General features: G+C 42.0%; 1 protein-coding gene across 2 annotated transcripts in view; it reads left to right on the plus strand.

The window, feature by feature from the left end:
* Positions 1-2,507: 2,507 nt before the first annotated feature.
* Positions 2,508-18,872, plus strand: part of TRPM8 (transient receptor potential cation channel subfamily M member 8) — a gene marked incomplete at both ends in the record, with an annotated part of 28,623 nt that continues 12,258 nt past the window's right edge. The window contains 15 exons of one of the 2 annotated variants that reach the window (XM_079539335.1): positions 2,508-2,624; positions 3,200-3,273; positions 4,318-4,474; positions 7,398-7,575; positions 7,917-8,089; positions 9,270-9,444; positions 10,361-10,428; positions 11,725-11,922; positions 12,928-13,030; positions 13,617-13,735; positions 14,051-14,341; positions 14,807-14,902; positions 15,669-15,798; positions 17,767-17,912; positions 18,529-18,641. In XM_079539335.1, the coding sequence (XP_079395461.1) occupies positions 2,508-2,624; positions 3,200-3,273; positions 4,318-4,474; positions 7,398-7,575; positions 7,917-8,089; positions 9,270-9,444; positions 10,361-10,428; positions 11,725-11,922; positions 12,928-13,030; positions 13,617-13,735; positions 14,051-14,341; positions 14,807-14,902; positions 15,669-15,798; positions 17,767-17,912; positions 18,529-18,641 (2,138 nt within the window). The remainder of the gene's footprint in view (positions 2,625-3,199; positions 3,274-4,317; positions 4,475-7,397; positions 7,576-7,916; positions 8,090-9,269; positions 9,445-10,360; positions 10,429-11,724; positions 11,923-12,927; positions 13,031-13,616; positions 13,736-14,050; positions 14,342-14,806; positions 14,903-15,668; positions 15,799-17,766; positions 17,913-18,528; positions 18,642-18,872) is intronic. The other variant, XM_079539336.1, reaches the window with a different exon arrangement.

Here is an 18,872-nt window from a genome sequence, read left to right on the forward strand (position 1 = left end):
GAGTACATTGGCAGCAGGTGGAACAGAAACAGCTCTCCACTTCCTGCAAATAACCTGCAGCAGTTATTTATTTCCTGCATCCTGCTGCAAGTATGCCTTTCTTCATTATTTATTGGTGAATGAATAGGTAAGTAATCCTGCCATTGATTATTCCTATGCATTTTCTTGTTGTCTGTGCTCTCCCTTAAAAGGAAAGCATGACACAGATTAAAAAAGGTGGGGCTTTGCAAGCTGAAGTATATCAAAACCTTCCTCTTTGAGTAATGATTTCAGTAGAATTGCTGGGGCACATTCTGGAGACTCTGGTAAGTGCTCTGCACTCTGCACATGGTGAGGCTTTGTTTTTCCTTTGCTTAAGAGCGTGTGATTTTTGTATGCTGAAACTGAGGTTGCTGCACCTCTGAAGTTCAGCACTACTCTTACCTGTTTGGAAGACTTTGCTTAAAGCCTGCTGTTAGGATTCTGTTGCTGCAAATAGTGGTTAGATTGATCTGAAACCTTTCTGAAAATGGAAGCGAGTGTTTTCAATTGCAGGCAATATTTTTAAAAGCCTGTTTATTAAAACCTCTATTAAAATTTATTGTTTACCACTTCTGTTCTATTTTTTCCATTGGTTGCTTCCAGGCTAGAGATTTCCTTCGATAATGCTCCTTTACGTGCTAAGGAAGCCGTATACTTAGCTGTACAGCTTAGAAGATGATTCTGATTTTTATCTAAGGGCTATTACTCTCTGGAACGTGCTGGTTCCAAACAGTTACACTTTGATGCAGTAGTCTGTGCTGTAAAAAAAATGTCTTCCTATCTATTTAGTGGATTAGAAGCATGATGAAAAGTGAATTGTGTTTGCCTGTTGCAGAGGCTATAGCTGTCACATCTCTTACAGTATGTACAACTGCTGTTATTTCTGACACTCGTGGAGTTAACAGGTCTCTCTCCCAAATATCAGCTGAACACAGTGCTATCAGCACAGCTCTTCAGTACATAAACTTACAAGCAAATCCTTTTTGCTTGTCTCTGGTTTTCAGGGTTCTTTTGCACCATCGCTAACTTTTCTCACTTTGTTTGCAGCGCGTTCCTTCTTGTCAATTATTTACAAATGCAGCGAGACAAACTTGAAATTCTTTAGTGCTCCGAATGAATAATTTAATGCCCTTGTTTCTATTTAATCTTCTCTGCTTACAGTTATGCCCATGGTCCATTTTCAATGTTAACTTACAAGGCAAATCAACAAGTGAAGTAAAGCTCGGCCAATAAATGCTTCACAAATCCAGACCAACACTCATTTCTCCCCGTGGATCTTTTGTCTTGAATTTTGCCCTTATAAACATTTTTCATCAAAAATAAATCACGTGCAGTAACGAGAATTGCACGGTGGATTCTTTATAACTATGCCTCCCAATGCAATCCTCAGGCACACAGCTAAATAAGTGAGGTGGTGTGCATTTGCAGTTGCTTTAGACAATCCAGTTTTGGGTTATCTGCTTTTTTATAATGATAGTGAAGTACAAATGTTTCTGTGAAAACTTGCCTTTTTCTTGCTTTGGGAGTTGCTCTTATGATGACTGCTGCTTCCAGCTGTCCTTGACTGGTAGTCAAGGTAGTTCTGCTTTTAGATAAAATCTGTGAGTAAATGGTTTATTTTCCACTGGGTTGTTTCTGGTGCTCAGAAATAACTATTCTCACTCAGGGGTGATTTTTTAGAGCTGGAGGATGAGCGCTGCTGCACCTGGGAGGCAGTTTTTCTCCGTGTGGTATCACCTGAGACACAAACCCAGTGTACACAGTGGGAGGAGAGGCAGGAGAAAAGGCAGCATTGAAAGCAGTGAGATTTCAGCTCTGTGCCTTAGCTGAGGCTGCTCCACAGAGGGAAGCCAGCACCCTTACATGCTCTAGAGGGTAACTGCAGTGTGTTTGGTACTGAGACTGACGTGTTAATGAACTTTAAATTACTTACTGTCCTTATGGTTGCATCCTTTGGCTGTCATTAGTGGAGCAGGTGACAGATGTGAGGGCTCTGAATTGAGGTGCTGTGGTGCTGCATCTGCTCTAAGTTTCTGGTGTCCTCCCGGTCCAACTTCTTTTTTACATGATGGCTCATTTTCTGTGATTGGAAGTGTTACTTATTAGTATCACACACCAAACTAAGAAGCTGCTCATTGTATATGAGCACTCAATAGCATAGCGTGCCCATCTGAGATGGCAGGGAAAGAGAGAAATGTTGGGATGAAGTGAGATGTATGTGATGGAATATACATTCCTTTCTCAAAGCATGTTGACTTGGAATTCTTTCTGAGTGGGGAAAGAAAGATGAAAGTCTTCTTGTGGAATGAAATAGGAGAAAAGATTTCCTCTGAGTGCTAGTTTCACATTTTAGCAATCAATTCAATGTGAAGTTTTTATGTTGAATTTGAATAAGCCCTCCCTTTACCCCCTCCCAGGACACCTTGTCCTTGCTGATCCTATCTGTTGAAGGAAATGACCATGGCAGTGAGCCTTTCCCCTCTGCCATGCCATTCCAGGTTTCTGCAGGCACCATGAGGCACCGAAGAAATGGCAATTTTGAGAGTTCCAGACTCCTCAATTCCAGCATGTCTCGCAGCATAGATGTGTCGTGCAATGACAGCGTGAGTATCAGGACATGGCTGATAAACTTGGGAGATGTTTCATCGATGTGTCAGCTTTGCTTTCATGGAGGTTTCCCAGTCAGACGGACCACAGTTAACCAGAGTTTGGAAAGTATCATCAGGTTTAACCTCTGTAACCATCCATGCAAATGGAGATGTTCTCTAGTCTACAGCTGACTGCATGGTGCCACTGAATTCAAGTAAGATGTTTTCTATGTGGGTCTTCTGGATTACAACTGCTGAAATTCAAGTAAGCTCTCTAGCAATTCGTAGGGTTTAAATTCTGCTTTGGTGTTCAAGTTTTTCATGGGGGGAAGCCCCACGTTCTGTTATATTGTGCTTGATAGAGAAGTATTGATATCACTCTTTTATTTGAGTGCCTGTCTGTGATGTTTAGCTGTCTTTTGTGTTTTGTCTGTTTCCCTCAATGCTTTCTCTTTCCTCCCTGCCAACCACTTTGAGAAGGCAGACTTGAAAATCACACCAATTTCACTTTGTGCTTGAACTGACTGTGCTGTTACTGAAGTCTGTGCTGTTTTATAACCTGCTGAAAGTAATTCTTTTTTCCCCCCAAGGATTTGGTCAACTTCATTCGAGAAAACTTTAAGAAGAGAGAATGTGTCTTCTTTACAAAAGACAGCAAGTCAGTGTAAGCAGCCATTTTCCTCTGGTGTTGCAGATGTTGCGTGTCAGGAGCTGAGGGTATTGCTTCTTGCTAAGCCATGTGGCAGGGGTTATTTGGGAAGCAGACTCAGGAGTCTGAATCTAGCAGTGCAACCTCACCTCAGTCTTGCTTGTACAAGTCCTCTGGTTGTCATTGCTTGTTTGGTCTGTTAGCATATGTCTGGGATATTGTTCAGTCGTGGTCAGAAGAACTGGAATTCTAATGGTAGGATAGGTACCCTGGGGTGCTTCTCCCAGCCCTACAAAGTGTTTTGATCACACACTCTCTATATTGTAATTTATAAATTACATAAATTTAATGCTGTGCTAATATAACATACATTATAAGATTCATTTTTATGAAAGGAATCTACAAAGAAGATCAGATCCAACTGCCTGCCCGCTTCTGGGTTATCAGAAATTGAAAGCACGTCATTGAGGGCATTATCCAAATGCCTTTTGAACACTGGCAGGCACAGGGCATCCACCACCTTGCTAGGAAGTGTGTTCCAGTGTTTGACCACACCTGGCCCATATCCCTGTAATCTGCCCCCTATTATTTATGTCCCTGCCTCCATGTCTATACTTTTCCTTTTTGTGCTACCTTTGACTGAGAGGAGTAAGAAGTGTATTACCTGTGCTTCCAAACTTTCATCATTGTGTGGAGGGATATGTTGGTGATTCTGAGTTGCCTTGTTGCTACTCAGCAATGCAAGAGCAGAAGCAGATGTCCTTTCCCTCTCGATTTGACCACATATTAGACCAGTCAGACCCTGGATTTACGTTGAAAATGATTATAATGGACAGAACAGTAACTTTTTACTTTTCCTACCTGGTTGAGAGTGCAGAAAGGAGAAGAAACTATTTGTACCCTTAAGTTTAGTGGCTGATGAGGTCACCTGGTGGTGTCTGATGCTGAAACCTGCTCTGACTCTGAGCGTCCTGTAGGCTTTCAAATTAAGCTGCTGATGTTTTAACTTGGGTTAAGGTAAGGAAAGAAGTCACATAGGCCCATTCACTCTTCTTCCAGGGGCAATTTGTGTAAGTGCGGATACCCTGAAAGTCAACATATAGAGGGCACTCAGATCAATGATGATGAAAAGTGGAATTATAAGCAGCACACCAAGGAACTTCCTACCGATGCCTTTGGGGACGTTCACTTCGAAAATATAGAAAGGAGAGGAAAGGTAAGTCATCTTCTTGAAGGGCAAATGTCAGGCCCCATGGGAGTCCTGAATCCAGTGCCAGTGGGGGTTCCTAAAAACAGGGAAGGTGAAGCTGAAGTAGATTTTATTCATAAAGAAATTGGAAGAGTTAGGCTAGAAAGGAGCTGAGATGGTCTCTTTAGCTGTGATAGCTGGAACAGGGAACAATTTCTTCTGTGTTATTTGCTTTATAGACTGGTGTGTGCATGTGTGTGTGAAGGTGTTTCCAGGTGTGACAGAAGAATTTGTTTGGGGTCTGGAGGAAATAGTTTCAGCTTGACCTGTGATGTCTGTGATGAGTGTATCTGCATGCTGTTGCACTGCCCACTCTGTGCTTCTCACTGCTACTGAAACATGATGGTGTTGAGGCACGACTTAGCACCCTTTTACCCATCTTTACTAGTGAACCCAGCACAGTAAGCTTAAGTGCCTGAATGACTGAGCTCCTGATAAAGGTGCTTTTTTTCCTGACTTTCTGACTTTAACATTAAGGCAGGGTTGTTTCTTAGAATGCTGCTCCTTTTCAGTGTGGATAAACTTATACTTTAGAAAGAAAATGGTGGGAGACTGCGCACCAGTGTGACTCCTGGGGCAGGAGCATGGCTAACATGCTTTGCTGTTGAAGCTGCAACAGGATTCGGGAGATAATATAGAGATTTCACATCTGGAAGGACGTAAGACCTTTTTTCTGAGGATCTGTGCTTTTCAGTACAGAAGCTGCATGCACGTACCTGGTTGGTGTTCTCCAAAATCATCACTTGTGTTTTTAATGGCGTTATCATTGCATGGCATGTCGTTGCTGCCTGCAGAGCTTTCTGACCACTCACCTTTTTCTCCCCCCCCCCCCCCCCTTCCTTTTTTTCCTCCTCCCCTGCACCTTTTTCTCCTTGCCCCTATCCCCCAAATCCAAGGTAATTGAAGACCCTCTTCAGTGAGGGGCAGGAAGATTTACGCTCTGCATCCCGCTCCCAAGGTCACACCATTATTGTGGTAGAGATGCCAGATGTGAACAGGCCAATAAAAAGTCTACCTTTACTAAGTCCTCCTTCAGCTCGTTTATTTCTGCAGTATTGCTCAGAAGCTGTGCCATCCAAGAACATGCAGTTTCTGTATTTAATGTTCTGGCGGCCTTCAGCCTGGATGAAAGCTTGCTTTGCTGAATACCTGTCTGAATTCAGCTGCAGAGATGCCTGTTATTGCCTGTGTGTGATGGTCCTCGAGTCTGTGGGCATGCACTAGCTGGGTGCATCAGGCAGATGGCACTGTTGGATTTTGGAAATTGCAAGCTGCGTTCAGCTGAGCGGGTTACAGCCTGGCATGGACTAGAGGTGGAAAGAGCCAGGTGGATGGTGGGGTGCAGAGCCTTGTACAGGAGAAATGCCTTCTACTGCAGAGCTTGCATTGGCTGTTCTGAACCATTTGCAGGAACTAGGCTTGGGAACCTTCCTAGAACATAGGAGTGTGTTGTTTGATTCAATTTGAATGCCTTTCAAGTTGTTTTTTTTTAGCATAGAAAAAATAGAACAGTGAGCTTTTTTTACATAAATGGAGAGATGGTAGGACTATCTGAAACCAGTTATCTATGTTCTTTATGGCATCCTGATAGACTGTTCAGACTTTGCTGTGAGTTTGATGTAGTTTTGTTACAGTTAGAACTGCTGTACCACAGACTTGCTTGGTGTTCATCCTGTGGATCCAAGGTCTATGAGTGGAAGGTTTGGGAAGCCTTACAGTGACTCTTCAGGCCTCTGAAGGGAGGATTTCAGTATTGGTCAGGGGGATCCTTTCCTCCTTGGGCGTGAGATGCTAGGAGTTGTTTCGGTAGATCTTTTTCAAGACTTGTGCTTGTGCTCTTTCTTCTCAATGCTTCTGAATTATGCAGTTATTTCCATTGGGTTTCTCACTTCTAAAACTATTTTTACCTGCCTCACGCATTTACACTCAAACATTGATTGTTATTGCCCATTGATTTCTTCTTACAGACTGCTACCTGTGCCATCTGGTGTCAGCATTCTTCCACACCACCCTCATTCTGGTCATACATCGTTCAGTCTCCACAGAATAGCTACTTGTCATCATTATGAGCTAAAGCTAAGACAAACACAGACAGTGCTTGCCAGATTGCCAGACGGCTGCTGTCACGGCTGTAATCAGTTCACACCAAACTGATTCTTAGGATGTCGATTCGTTACAGAGACAGTGAACTTCAGGTTGGATGTTAGAGAAATTTCTTCTCTGGAAGAGTGGTTAGGTGCTGGAATGGGCTGCCTAGGGAGGTGCTGGAGTCACCAACCCCGGAGGTGTTCAAGAAACTTTTAGATGTTGTACTAACAGAGGTGTTTTAGTGGGAAATACTGGTGGTAGGTGAATGGTTGGACTGGGTGATCATGGAGGTCTTTTCCAACCTTGGTGATTCTATAACTCGATGACTTTCACTAGTAGTGGCAAATATGTTTCCTGTGTCATGCAGTTTATCTTCTGTGCAGTTGAAGATGTATGTGGCAGAACACAGGGTACAGTCACGGCACTGCAGCTCACCCAAGTTGCAGTTTTGGGACTGAAAAGGCAGAGCTGGGAGACTTGAGATGAGCAGTGTTCTTCACTATGCTGCTGGTTGTAAGCTACCACTCAGTGCTCCACTTTAAGACCATCCCTTATCTCTAGACCTGATCTACAAGTAGAGGAAAGTACCTCAGAAATACCATGCTGTAGGTTGTAGGGAGAATATAAGGATGCCTTAGAGGAAGAAATAAATACTTAAGCTCCGATTCTTCATCAGTTCACTCGCTGCCCACCAGCTGTTGCAATGAGAGTGTACGATAGAGAAGAAAATACAGTTCCTGGTCTGTTTCCAGCTATCAGTGTTTATCTCTTGTTATTTTTCTCTTATTTTTTCTCACTGAAGTACATCCGTTTGTCATGTGACACAGACCCTGAAACACTCTATGACCTCATGACACAGCACTGGCACCTGAAAACCCCTAACCTTGTCATCTCTGTCACTGGAGGGGCAAAGAACTTCGCGCTCAAGCCCCGAATGCGCAAGATATTCAGCAGGCTGATCTACATTGCCCAGTCCAAAGGTAAAGACCTGCACATGGATTTGCATTGCTACACCTGCATAAGGTTGATGGAGAGAAAGCAGCTAAGAGGGTCAGCAGGGAAGCAGAGTGTTCGTGTTGTTTCTGCTTGGCTGGTGCATGTGGGACAAATGTTATCTATCAGTTTGTAAGTTACAGAGTTGAGAACTAGTCCTTCGGATGCCCATGGCAACGTAAGGTAGGCTGTGTGGCATGTATTTTATATTTAACTGAAGGATAAATGCCTCAAAGTGTCAAGTTTTGAATGGGAGTGGGATTGTGGTCTTTGAAAGGGAAGGTATTCCACTGTATCCTCCCATGTTATCCCTCCACATTGTCCCCAGGGGCCTGGATTTTCACAGGAGGCACACATTACGGGCTGATGAAGTACATTGGGGAAGTGGTCAGAGATAACACCATCAGTCTGAGCTCCGAGGAGAATGTGGTGGCTATTGGCATAGCAGCCTGGGGCATGATTTCCAACCGAGAAAGCCTGATTCGCAGCGGTGATAATGAGGTAAGAAGCATGAACAGTCAGTGGGGAAATAATGACAGGGCTCTGCTCTAAATTATGCAAATTACATCCTTGACTGCTGCTCTGAGCAGTGATGGGCTCAGCTGATGCTATCAGTTATGTGATGACTGACTTGAGCGATTAGCAAAGAAGTCTTATTATGTTATAGTAGACCTGAGCTTGCTGGACTTTTTTTTCCAATGAAATGTTTGTGTAGAAACACAACAACAAACTTAACAACACAACAGTTAGCTTTTGTGTACCTGAAACAATTCAACTTGGGTCCAGCTTTTCTTCAGCACGCGTTGCACGGAGATGAAATACCAAGTGCTCTTTCCAAATCAGAAGGGTGCTAAGGTGTTCTCTTATGCAAGATGGTCTCAAATATCAGGTCTGGTGGGGGGGAGGATCATCTAGTGATTCCAGCTGTGGGCTTAGCATGCCTGCATGCAAATTCAGCTGCTCTAACTTCATGTCTGACAGTTATGGAATACCTCTTCCACACTTACTCTAGCTGTGAAATCCTTGCGTAGTTGCCCACAGTGGGGATTCCCATTAACTAAGACACCTTGTGCCACCTGTCCCTGTTGAGGCAGTCCCATCAGTCAGATACACTGGCACATCTCCTTTTATATCTTGTATAAGCTAGCTCTTACAAGCATATCTAAAATCCATCCAGCTAGATAAGAAAACTGATGAGTATACTGAGGGCTCCGAGATGATTTGGGGATTGGACTAGATGATCTCAACAGGACCCTCCCAGAATTTTCGAGTCCCTCAAATTCTGCAATTCCCTGATGTGTTGAAAGTAAGTTTTCTGCAGATTTAATGTTTCCAGTGGCTGAAGGAAGCATACTTGCCTCCTGCATTGCTTGACAGAACTTCTGAAAGGACTAAGCTGTTTGAACTAATTTCTTTCTGTTCCATTACCTGAAATGAAGTTATGGGAAGATCATCTCAAATCTGTACTTGTAAAGAAAACAAGATATTTCTGCTGTGCTCTTCTATGATGTTTCTCTCACAATCTTTTGTTGCTGTTGGGACTGTTAGTGTCTGGAGTCAGGACTCCTAAATGATAAAGAATAACTGGTGTTTGGAGGTTCAGCTGCCACTGGTTTGACCTTCAAAATTTGTGCATGCTTTGTTCTTGCTTTTCTGTTAAACACTGTGCTTATGTTTCTAGGGGTACAACTTGGCTCATTACATAATGGATGATCTCAAGAGAGATCCCCTCTATTGCCTGGATAATAATCACACCCATCTCTTACTGGTTGACAATGGCACCCACGGGCACCCAACGATAGAGACAGAAGTACGAACTCAGTTAGAAAAGTACATTTCGGAGCGAGTCATCCCAGGTAGGTGTGGATGTCAGGTTGCAGACCTCCTCCTCCTTGGAACTTGCTTGCTCTGGGGCTCAGTGCTCATTCCAAGGAATGAAAAAGCAGTAGAATCATCCCTTGAATGATAAGTGGGAGGAGTGTGCTATCTGCATTTCATATCGAGCGCTTTCAAGAACAAGCAGTCTTCTTCAGAGCCATCTCTTTCCCCTCACTGCCATTTTTTATGTGACAGTAGTCCTCTGTAAGACACAACAAATAATCTGCTTTAGCAATGCAGCCCTTCTTACTCTTCCTTCTCTTGGAAGCTGACTACTGACTTCTGCATGTGGCCCAACTGGCACTGAGTTCCAGGTTGCTGAAGCACAGCTACACAGGAGCTGATATTATGCTTTTTAAAAAAATATCAGTGATGATCCATCTGCATCCTGCTTATAAACAGTTTCTTCTTTGTCCCTTCTTTGCTAAGAAGGAAAAAGACAAAGGCCTTGGCAGCTGCTCTTGACTTTGTGTCTCTTAAAAACCAGCTGGAGTCATGTGGTTCTTAGCTTTCCTTTACCACTGAAAACGTGGAATCAGCAGTTCTGAATCTTCAACTTTTGATAAGAACCTTGCATCTAGACTCCAAATAATCAAAGCGATAGGTAAATAGAGAGAAATCAGATGTTTTGGGGGCTTCAGAGCTACTAAAATTATGTTTGCTAGGAACAAAAAAAAGCTGGAGAAGGCTGATGCCAGCTTAGCAGAATGTTAAGCACAACTGAGTTTTCATTAAAAATAAGTTGTTATTGATAGATTTACCAAAATCAACAGTAAACTGGTATCAAAATGAGTGCACGAACAACTCAGAAATGATGTCGTTGAACTGAGGAAAACAGGTTGGTCAAACTGCACTAACAAGTTGAATCTTTTTTTCTTTTGGCCTGTTCCACAGAATCAAATTACGGTGGGAAGATTCCAATTGTGTGTTTTGCTCAAGGAGGAGGGAAAGAGACTTTGAAAGTGAGTTTACTTCTTTCATTTGTTTCTTTCACTTTTTCCAGGAGTGACATAGGAACGTTGCTCTTGTATATCAGAAGAGTCTTTGTCAGCCATGTCACTATTGACCTTTAGTTTATCTGATGGTTTGGTTTGCCAAAATTTGCCTTGCACTTGTTCAGTGGAGATTAGTATTTTCATTTCATACACTGAGAAGATCAGCTTATGTTGGAAATACTCCAGTTTAAAGCCTGCAAAAGCTGACCTTATTGCTGATCCTGTGAACCATGGGCCACATCTAGTTTAAACCTAGAGAGCTGAACAAGTGAGCTAATACTGAGGCTAGTCAAATTGGGTGACAAAAAATGTTCCTAATAATTCTAAGCACAGTCTCTGTTACCATTTCATTGCTAACATTAATCAAGTAGTCTGTATCACTCTGTGAAATCGTTACCCTAGCCTTTCTGTAAGTTTCCTGGTGTTTGATTCTACTTGTGTGATTAATTCAGTTTTGCCCACAAGCATATTGTAGATGAATGCAGATGCAGAGTTCAATATGCTAATCAGAAGTCCAAAGATAAAGACGAGATGAAAGCATCCATTCAAGTTTTAGAGTGAAGCTTTGCTGTAACTGCTATCTTCTTTTAGTTTCAAACAGCCAACTTTTAAGAGAGGATTTTACTACAACTGAAGGAGTTGTACTGAATGCTGTGTAAGAACAGCTGGTTGAGAAGCATTGTGATTGCCTGTATGGAGAGACATCAAACCACCATGATGCATAACATATTTACTAGCTATCTAATCGGTATGATAAAAGCCACGTCAAATTAAATGCTTCGTTCATGGAAGGAGGATCCTCTGAAATGTTACTGGATGATGCTTCAAGGATGGGTTCATGCCAACCATAGGGTTTACTCATTAGTGTTAATAATACATTCAGACATCTTTGTCTGCCTTCTTGCTCATTTGTAGATAAAATCAAAACCTATCTTCTGCAGGAGTAAACTGAGTCTCTGACCAGCTCAAAGTGATCAGCAGGTTTCATGCTGCAGAAGTCTGTTGTGTAATAATATTGGCTTTTTCTCTAACAAATAAAGCTGGAGCCCTTGTACTCACCTTTAGTGTTACTTAAGCAACACTTGTCCATAGAAGAGTAGTGACTGTCGGTTTAAGTCAGATGTTGAGAAAAACATCTTCACAGAAGGGGTGGTCTATACTAAAATTACCAGGCTTTCTTCCTGAACAGTATTCTTGAATAAATAGTATTCTCGAATAGCACAGTGGTGCTGCAAGTCGTCATCTTTCCTCTTTGCTCCCTAGTCTATCCATGTGGCCATCAAAAGTAAAATTCCCTGTGTTGTTGTGGAAGGCTCTGGACGGATAGCTGATGTTATAGCTAGCTTGATGGAACCAGAAGACACTCTTACTTCCTCGTGTGTCAAGGAGAGCTTGCTGAGGCACCTGCCTCGCACCATTTCAAGGCTCTCAGAAGAGGAGACTGAAAGCTGGATCAAATGGGTAAGTAGTATGTGCTGTTGTAGAGAGCTGGTGAAGCTGAAAGTAGCAGAAAGGTAGAAAGGAAACAAGGTTAGGAGCAGCCAGGTTTTGGGGGAGCAGCATGTGCTGCATACATGTAATGCAGCTGAAGATGTAACAGTGCACATACACCAGCAAATTCATTTGCCTTTTTTTTTTTTTAAATCTTTGACCACAGATGGAACCCTCAGAATTCAGCTGCCATGCTGACTGTTTATTATAAGAGCTTTTTTTGGAGACTGGGGAGACTGGAGAACTAAGGAGAGCATCTCCTATATTGCTCAGGCCAAATTCAGGAAACTGTTTTGACTTTCCATTTACCTGATCTTCTGACTGACCTGGTTTTAGATATACTTTTGCCCTCCTAAATAGGGACGAAAAAATGGAGCTCTAGGAAAATCTTGATGTTTTTCTGAAGTCTTTGTTCCAACAACACTTCTGCCCTGTAGTCCGTTAACTTAGGTTAATTGACTTCCTCAATTAAAAGCCAGTGCTTTATCATAGGGTCTGACTCAGTTTTCTGTTTAATTATCTCCTGCCTTCATGGGAGGGAGCAGAAGGTGGGAAGTGATTGCATGTTCGTAATGGGGGTGGAAAATGATGGGTTGCTTCTTGTAAGTCCCCTTCACTCACTTTTTCCCCCTCTTTATTTAATATTAGTTACTTTTTATGTATGTACCATTGTAAGTTGTTTGCAAGCTCCAGATAGAGATTCAGTCGGTCATACTTTAAGAGTAGTTCCTTATTACTGATACTGTGTCTTTTGGGATGTTTGCTGTATTCAGAGGAGAACTAATCTTATACTTTGGCAGCTTAAATCTCATCTGCTCCTGTCTGGACTTGTGTAAATTTAACAACTCTACTTGGAAACAGGACTGATGAGAAGGAAGTTGACTACAGTGTGATGGAAGATTTCTTTTAAAGAGGCTCTAGGAGATCAGCTGCTAAACATTCTATATTGCTTTGAGTTGAAACTTCTTTTTGTAGATCAAAGAAGTCCTTGAGAACCCTCATTTACTGACAGTTATCAAAACAGAAGAAGCTGGAGATGAAATTGTGAGCAATGCCATTTCTTTTGCTCTGTACAAAGGCAAGTAATTGTCTTTCTGTTCTGTCATTCTGTGTGTGTGGTATTTTTGTGTGCTGCTTTTTAAACAGGCGGACAAAGATGGGTTACTCTGGGATTCTGAATAGTGGGGTTTTGCCCTGTGCAAACGTATTTTCATAAACTGAGTGTTCTGCTGAACCTGGAAACCATCAGTCCTTTTGCGTGCAACATTTTCTTAAACTTGAAGTAACTGTCCCAGTGGGAGATGGGTTTGGTTTAGCATTTGGTTTTACTTGTGCTCGTTTAATTTTCTCCTGCAAAATTCCCTATTGAAATTAGTATTGAAGACATAAATGAGTTTAAAACAAATAATAAAAATAACAAAATAGTACCATTTTCTGCATGGTATGTGAAACTGAAGGTGTGATGTGTATGCATGAGGCACTAGGTGTGTCTGTAAGCTTTGAGAATCCTCTAAAACCCAATCAGGAAGATATAGATGAGTCTGGGGAAAGATGCCTGATACAGGGCTCTTGTTGAGCAGAGCGTGAAATCAGAGATGAATAAGTATGCCAAGAAGCTCTTCTGTCTCTGGTCTTTTACCTAGAGGATTGTTCCTCCTCAGCAGCTTTCAGCACCAATGAACATAACAGAGATAACTGGAATGGGCAGCTGAAGCTGCTGCTGGAGTGGAACCAGTTGGACCTGGCCAGTGATGAGATCTTCACCAATGACCGAAACTGGGAGGTACAGTACAGTGATATGGGCCAGGGGAGAAGGGGGAAGAGAGACATGGTAACAGCAGCCAGTGTCTCAGCGTCCCACCCTCTGTGGTGATACTTAAGACCACCTTTTCCTCCTTGCACTGGTATCGTAGTCAGGTCATGCCAGAAGTATTGGAGGCCATCCAACAAGTGCAATTACATATGTGAAAAACTGTTTCTCATGAAAGTGTGCCAGCCTGAAGGAAAATGTGGCAGTTAGCTACAGGTATCAGTCCCCTTAGGTAAGCTTTTCACATCCCATACGACTGCTGATATTTACTCTTCCATTTCTTCCCAGTCTGCTGACCTGCAGGATGTCATGTTCACAGCCCTAGTGAAAGACAGGCCCAAATTTGTTCGTCTCTTTCTGGAAAATGGTCTGAATCTGAGGAAATTCCTTACCACAGAGGTTCTTAGAGAGCTGTACACCAACAACTTCAGCAGCTTGGTGTTCAAGAACCTGCAAATCGCCAAGAACTCCTATAATGATGCACTCCTCACGTTTGTGTGGAAGATGGTTGAAGACTTTCGGAGAGGTCTCAAAAGAGATGATAAAAATAACAAGCATGAGCTGGAGATACATCTTTCAGTGAGTGATTTCCATTTTGCATCCCTGAAAAGGAGGGGAAAAAGAAAAAGGAAAAGCTATGTTTTATTTCTAGTATAGCAGGATTTACTTTTAACAATCTCAGCCTTATTTTTAACTTAACATGTGGTCCCATTTTACCAATACATGTAGGGATTGTTTAGCTATGAGCAAAATGGGTGGATGTATTTGAATGTTGAGTTAAAATAATTTCTATTGCAATCATAATCATGACATATCAATGTCATAATTATGCTTATAATTGAAACCAACATAAATGCAGAGTCCAGTACAGAGGTGCTAGCTGGGCATGAGTAATCAGAACTTATAACCTGGTACAGACTGTGGTATTTTGTACCAATCTGCTCTAGAGCAAAGAAGTTGATGGTGTAGAACTTTAAGGACTTGTTCCAGAAAGCAGTTTAGTTGAACTTTGGTCTGAAGAATTGTTGCTTTTTTTTCCTTCAGACTGAGTGTCCTATCACAAGACATCCACTGCAAGCTCTGTTTATCTGGTCTGTTCTTCAGAATAAGAAAGAGTTATCCAAAGTCATCTGGGAACAAGTGAGTTGAGTTGTTCTTAGCTCCTGTTTGTAAACAGCACAGTGATGCTCCTCGTCTTCAGGTTGTTGGCCGTAGACAATTGCAAGGTGATTCAGTAAGTAGGTTTACTGTTATCCATTTTGTGTTTGGGCCTGGATTTCATACTTTCCTTCCATAATGCTGGATACATGTCAGCAGTCCAAACTAGTACTTACACATAGCTACATTTTCTTGTCTGTTTTCAATCTTGAATGCTAAGTGCCCCCCATTCTGCAATATGAAATTGTTGTGATCCCAAGTATTTGATTGAAATCCGTTTCTAAATTTGATTAGACATTTAGATATAATTGCATCAAATGCATAATTCACAGACTGCAACTGTGATGCTAATGCATGCAAAGGTGATGGATGCTCCTGCTCACATTGGTCTGTGTCTCCAAAGCAGAGCGCTTCCTCCCTGGAATATACTAACATAGTCAACTGGTCCAGATGGCTGTACTGTGAATACAGGATTGTAGTTCCTGGCAGAGCAGACCCTCTTCTGTGCATCTTCAGCCAGACATGCAAAGCTGATATCTGACTGAAAAACAAAAGAAACTTTTCAGACTGGTCACAAAGTTGTAACCAACCCACTACAGAGATAGTTACCATTTGTGTCATGGAACTAGATCTTCATTTGCCAGTCTTGACTGGGAGCACAGCAGCTGCAAAAAAGGGGGTAATGTTTAAAGAATATATCACTTTCCCTCTTCAGAGGGGTTTGCGTGACTTAACTCTCTCTCCACAGACCAGAGGTTGTACTTTGGCAGCTCTTGGGGCCAGCAAGCTCTTGAAAAGCATGGCGAAAGTGAAGAATGATATAAATGCTGCTGGTGAGTCTGAGGAACTTGCTAATGAGTATGAGACAAGAGCAGTAGGTAAGTGCCTTCTTTTAAGCCCTTTAGAAATTTAATAGAAGGGTCAGAGATCAGGAAACTGTTCCGTTTCTTTGAATGTTACTGGCTTTAGCGATCTCCAGATCTGATGTACAGCAGTGCTTGCCTAACAGTGTTTTTATTTTGTGCACATAATGCAAAATGAAAGCAGAATGCAAGGAATGTAGTTCATTCAGTTTGCTGCAATACTTCCCAGAAGGCTGGCCTGATTTGTAAAGAGGAGTATGACGTTTCAGGAAGAAGTAGAAAAACCCTTTATTTAGAAAACTAGTTATCCAGCATGAAATCATAGAAATATAGAATGATTTGGGTTGGAGAAGGGACCTTTGAAGATCATATAGCCCGAGCCATCCCACACTATCTTTCACTAGATCAGGTTGCTCAGAGCCCTGCCCAACCTGGCTTTGAACACTTCTAATGATGAGGCACCCACAACTTCTCTGGGCCACCTGTTCCATTAGCATTGTGATTTTCACTGCTTAGAACTGTTTTCCACACCATCTGTTCCCATTAGAAACTGTTCTGTCTGAACAGCTTGCCTCCAAATATGAGTGTTCAGGGATTTTTTCTTTTTCTTTTTTTTTTTTTTTGGTGGAGAATTTCTTTCCTTAGGAAGAAGAGTTACCTGGCTGTAATGGCAAGGCTGAAATAGCAAGGACAATATAGAGTAAGAGAAACTTTCTTCATGAGAGCTGGTAATGTTTGGGTTGAGAGGAGTCATCCTTCCATTTTGCAGTAGTACTGCAAAGTAGGAGTGAGACTAAATTGCAGATAAAAAGTATATTGAATTCCTGAATTCTAAACAACAACATCCTAAGCCTTTGTTATTCTGAGAAGAAAAGCACTGCTGCCACTCATTGAGAATGCAGATCTAGATCATGCATTCTAGGTCAGTCATTTTTCTTTTTATGACCTTTGGTTTCTCCTGTTAAAAGGGTTGTCAGTGGTTCAGAATTGAGTTCTGCATCTCATGAGCTGGAGTAACGAGTATTTCTTATTTAAAGAGGCTAATTGGTGTCAGATAGTTGGGGTAGGGCCCATCATCCCATAACTTGGAGCAAAATACAATACACTGTTGCCTTTAAAGACTTCATTACAGGTTATGGCCTTGTTCTCTTGACTGATCTGCTTATACAAATGGCAAGTCTGTAATTGCATTGTCAAGCAATTTGCTGTCATATCCACAAATCAGATTAGATAATGGTTAACGTGTAACAGCCCATGTTATGCAAACATTGCTGTGCATCAGATCTGGAGATCAGATCTGAAAATATCTTGCTTGTTACCAGAAAGTATCTTCTGCTTCACAAGGTGAAAACCACTTAGACTTTCTTAAAGGTATCCAGGTCTCTTGGGTCTGATACAGAGAAATGACCACTGAAGTCTGTTTTCAGGACTGGCCTGGTAATACCAGCTGAAGGTATTGCTGTATGTATGCATCCTTGCAGTTATGGTTAAAAGCTGTTTGAATAACACCTAGGGAAATATGTTGCTGGAGAGGAGCACTTCCTCAGTTCTTAGTGTAGAATGCACCTTAACACCATCCCTGTGTAAGGTGACTTTTATATTACAGTTTTTCATCCCAACCCGAATTCTGCATGAAAGCTTAATGCGTGCAAGTCTGTTATGTGTAAAGTGTATGCATATGTTGTTTTATCATGCTGAAAATTTGGAAAGAAGTCTTCGGTCTGCATGGTTTAATGTTCCATTTTGTAAGTCAGTGAGGGAAATTGCATCCCATTTGGTGGAATACTGAGTCTGAAGTTGGAGCTCAGTGTGTGATTGTGCTGGAAAGTCTATGTACAAGTATGCAGCAAGTGCTGTATGAACAAGTGTTAATGCTGCAGGACAGGATAATTCCTGCTCTTTGAGCTTTACAACTGTTTCCAAATGGGGAAGAGGCTTGGAAGAGGTTCCTTCTCTCCTTATGGACCTGCCTGTTTCCTCCAGAGCTGTTCACCGAGTGCTACAGCAATGATGAAAACCTAGCTGAGCAGCTGCTGACCTATTCCTGTGAAGCCTGGGGAGGGAGCAATTGCCTGGAACTAGCAGTGGAAGCAAAAGACCAGCAATTCATTGCACAGCCAGGGGTGCAGGTAGTATCAGTGCAAAGGTGGTGCACGTATCACTGTAACTCTTGTGATCTGGTTGACTTTAGGAAGAAAAGCAAATATTCTTGCTGTCAAAATGCTGCATCCACATGAATAGCCAGTGTAAACTCCACCGCTCAGGCACTGTCCTCATGCAAGTCAGATCCTACGGGAGTGCTGTGAAATGCATCCCTTCTTGTGGCTTCCATCCCTCCTGGAAATGGCTGAATTGTCGAGAGGGGAAGATTATTTAGAGCAGTAGGTCATAAAATAAAATAAGAAAAGAACCCTGATGATAAAGACTGCCCAAAGTGGCTTCTTCTTTGGCACAACTTCTGTGTTCACACAGTGTGGATATACTGCCTAGTGTAAAGTGCCTCATAAATCAGTTCAAGGCCTGTTTAGGCTCACATTCAATTCCTTGTCAGATAAACTAAAGGATGACTGGATTAAGGAACCAGCACGCTGTTACTGATGCTGCTGTATTGTTGATATAGGAATAATTGTTATTTTGTTTTAAATCTGAAGGTTTTTTTCTTCTAAATCAAACTTGCTGTGATAGCATTCCTAAGTTATTTTGTTGTTCTTGAAACAAACGAGAGTATTTTCCTTTTCCCTGCAGAATTTCCTTTCCAAGCAGTGGTATGGAGAGATTTCAAGAGATACTAAGAATTGGAAGATTATACTGTGCCTATTCTTTTTCCCTTTAATAGGCTGTGGTTTCATTTCATTCAGGTAATCAATTGGATTCTCATTAACAGAATTAAAGCAAGTCAATTGATCATAGAATCACAGGGCAATTCAGGCTGGTAGAGATCTCTCAAGATCATCCCCTTGCTACAGCAAATTGCCCAGGATTGTGTCCAGTTGAGTACTGAATAGGAGCTGTGATGGTCTGCAGCATGGGTCTGATGGGGAGCGGCTGAGGGAACTGGGGTTGTTCAGTGTGGAGGAGAGGAGGCTCAG

This window comes from Tetrao urogallus, assembly GCF_951394365.1.
Source record: "Tetrao urogallus genome assembly, chromosome: 8".
Taxonomy (NCBI): Eukaryota; Metazoa; Chordata; class Aves; order Galliformes; family Phasianidae; genus Tetrao; species Tetrao urogallus.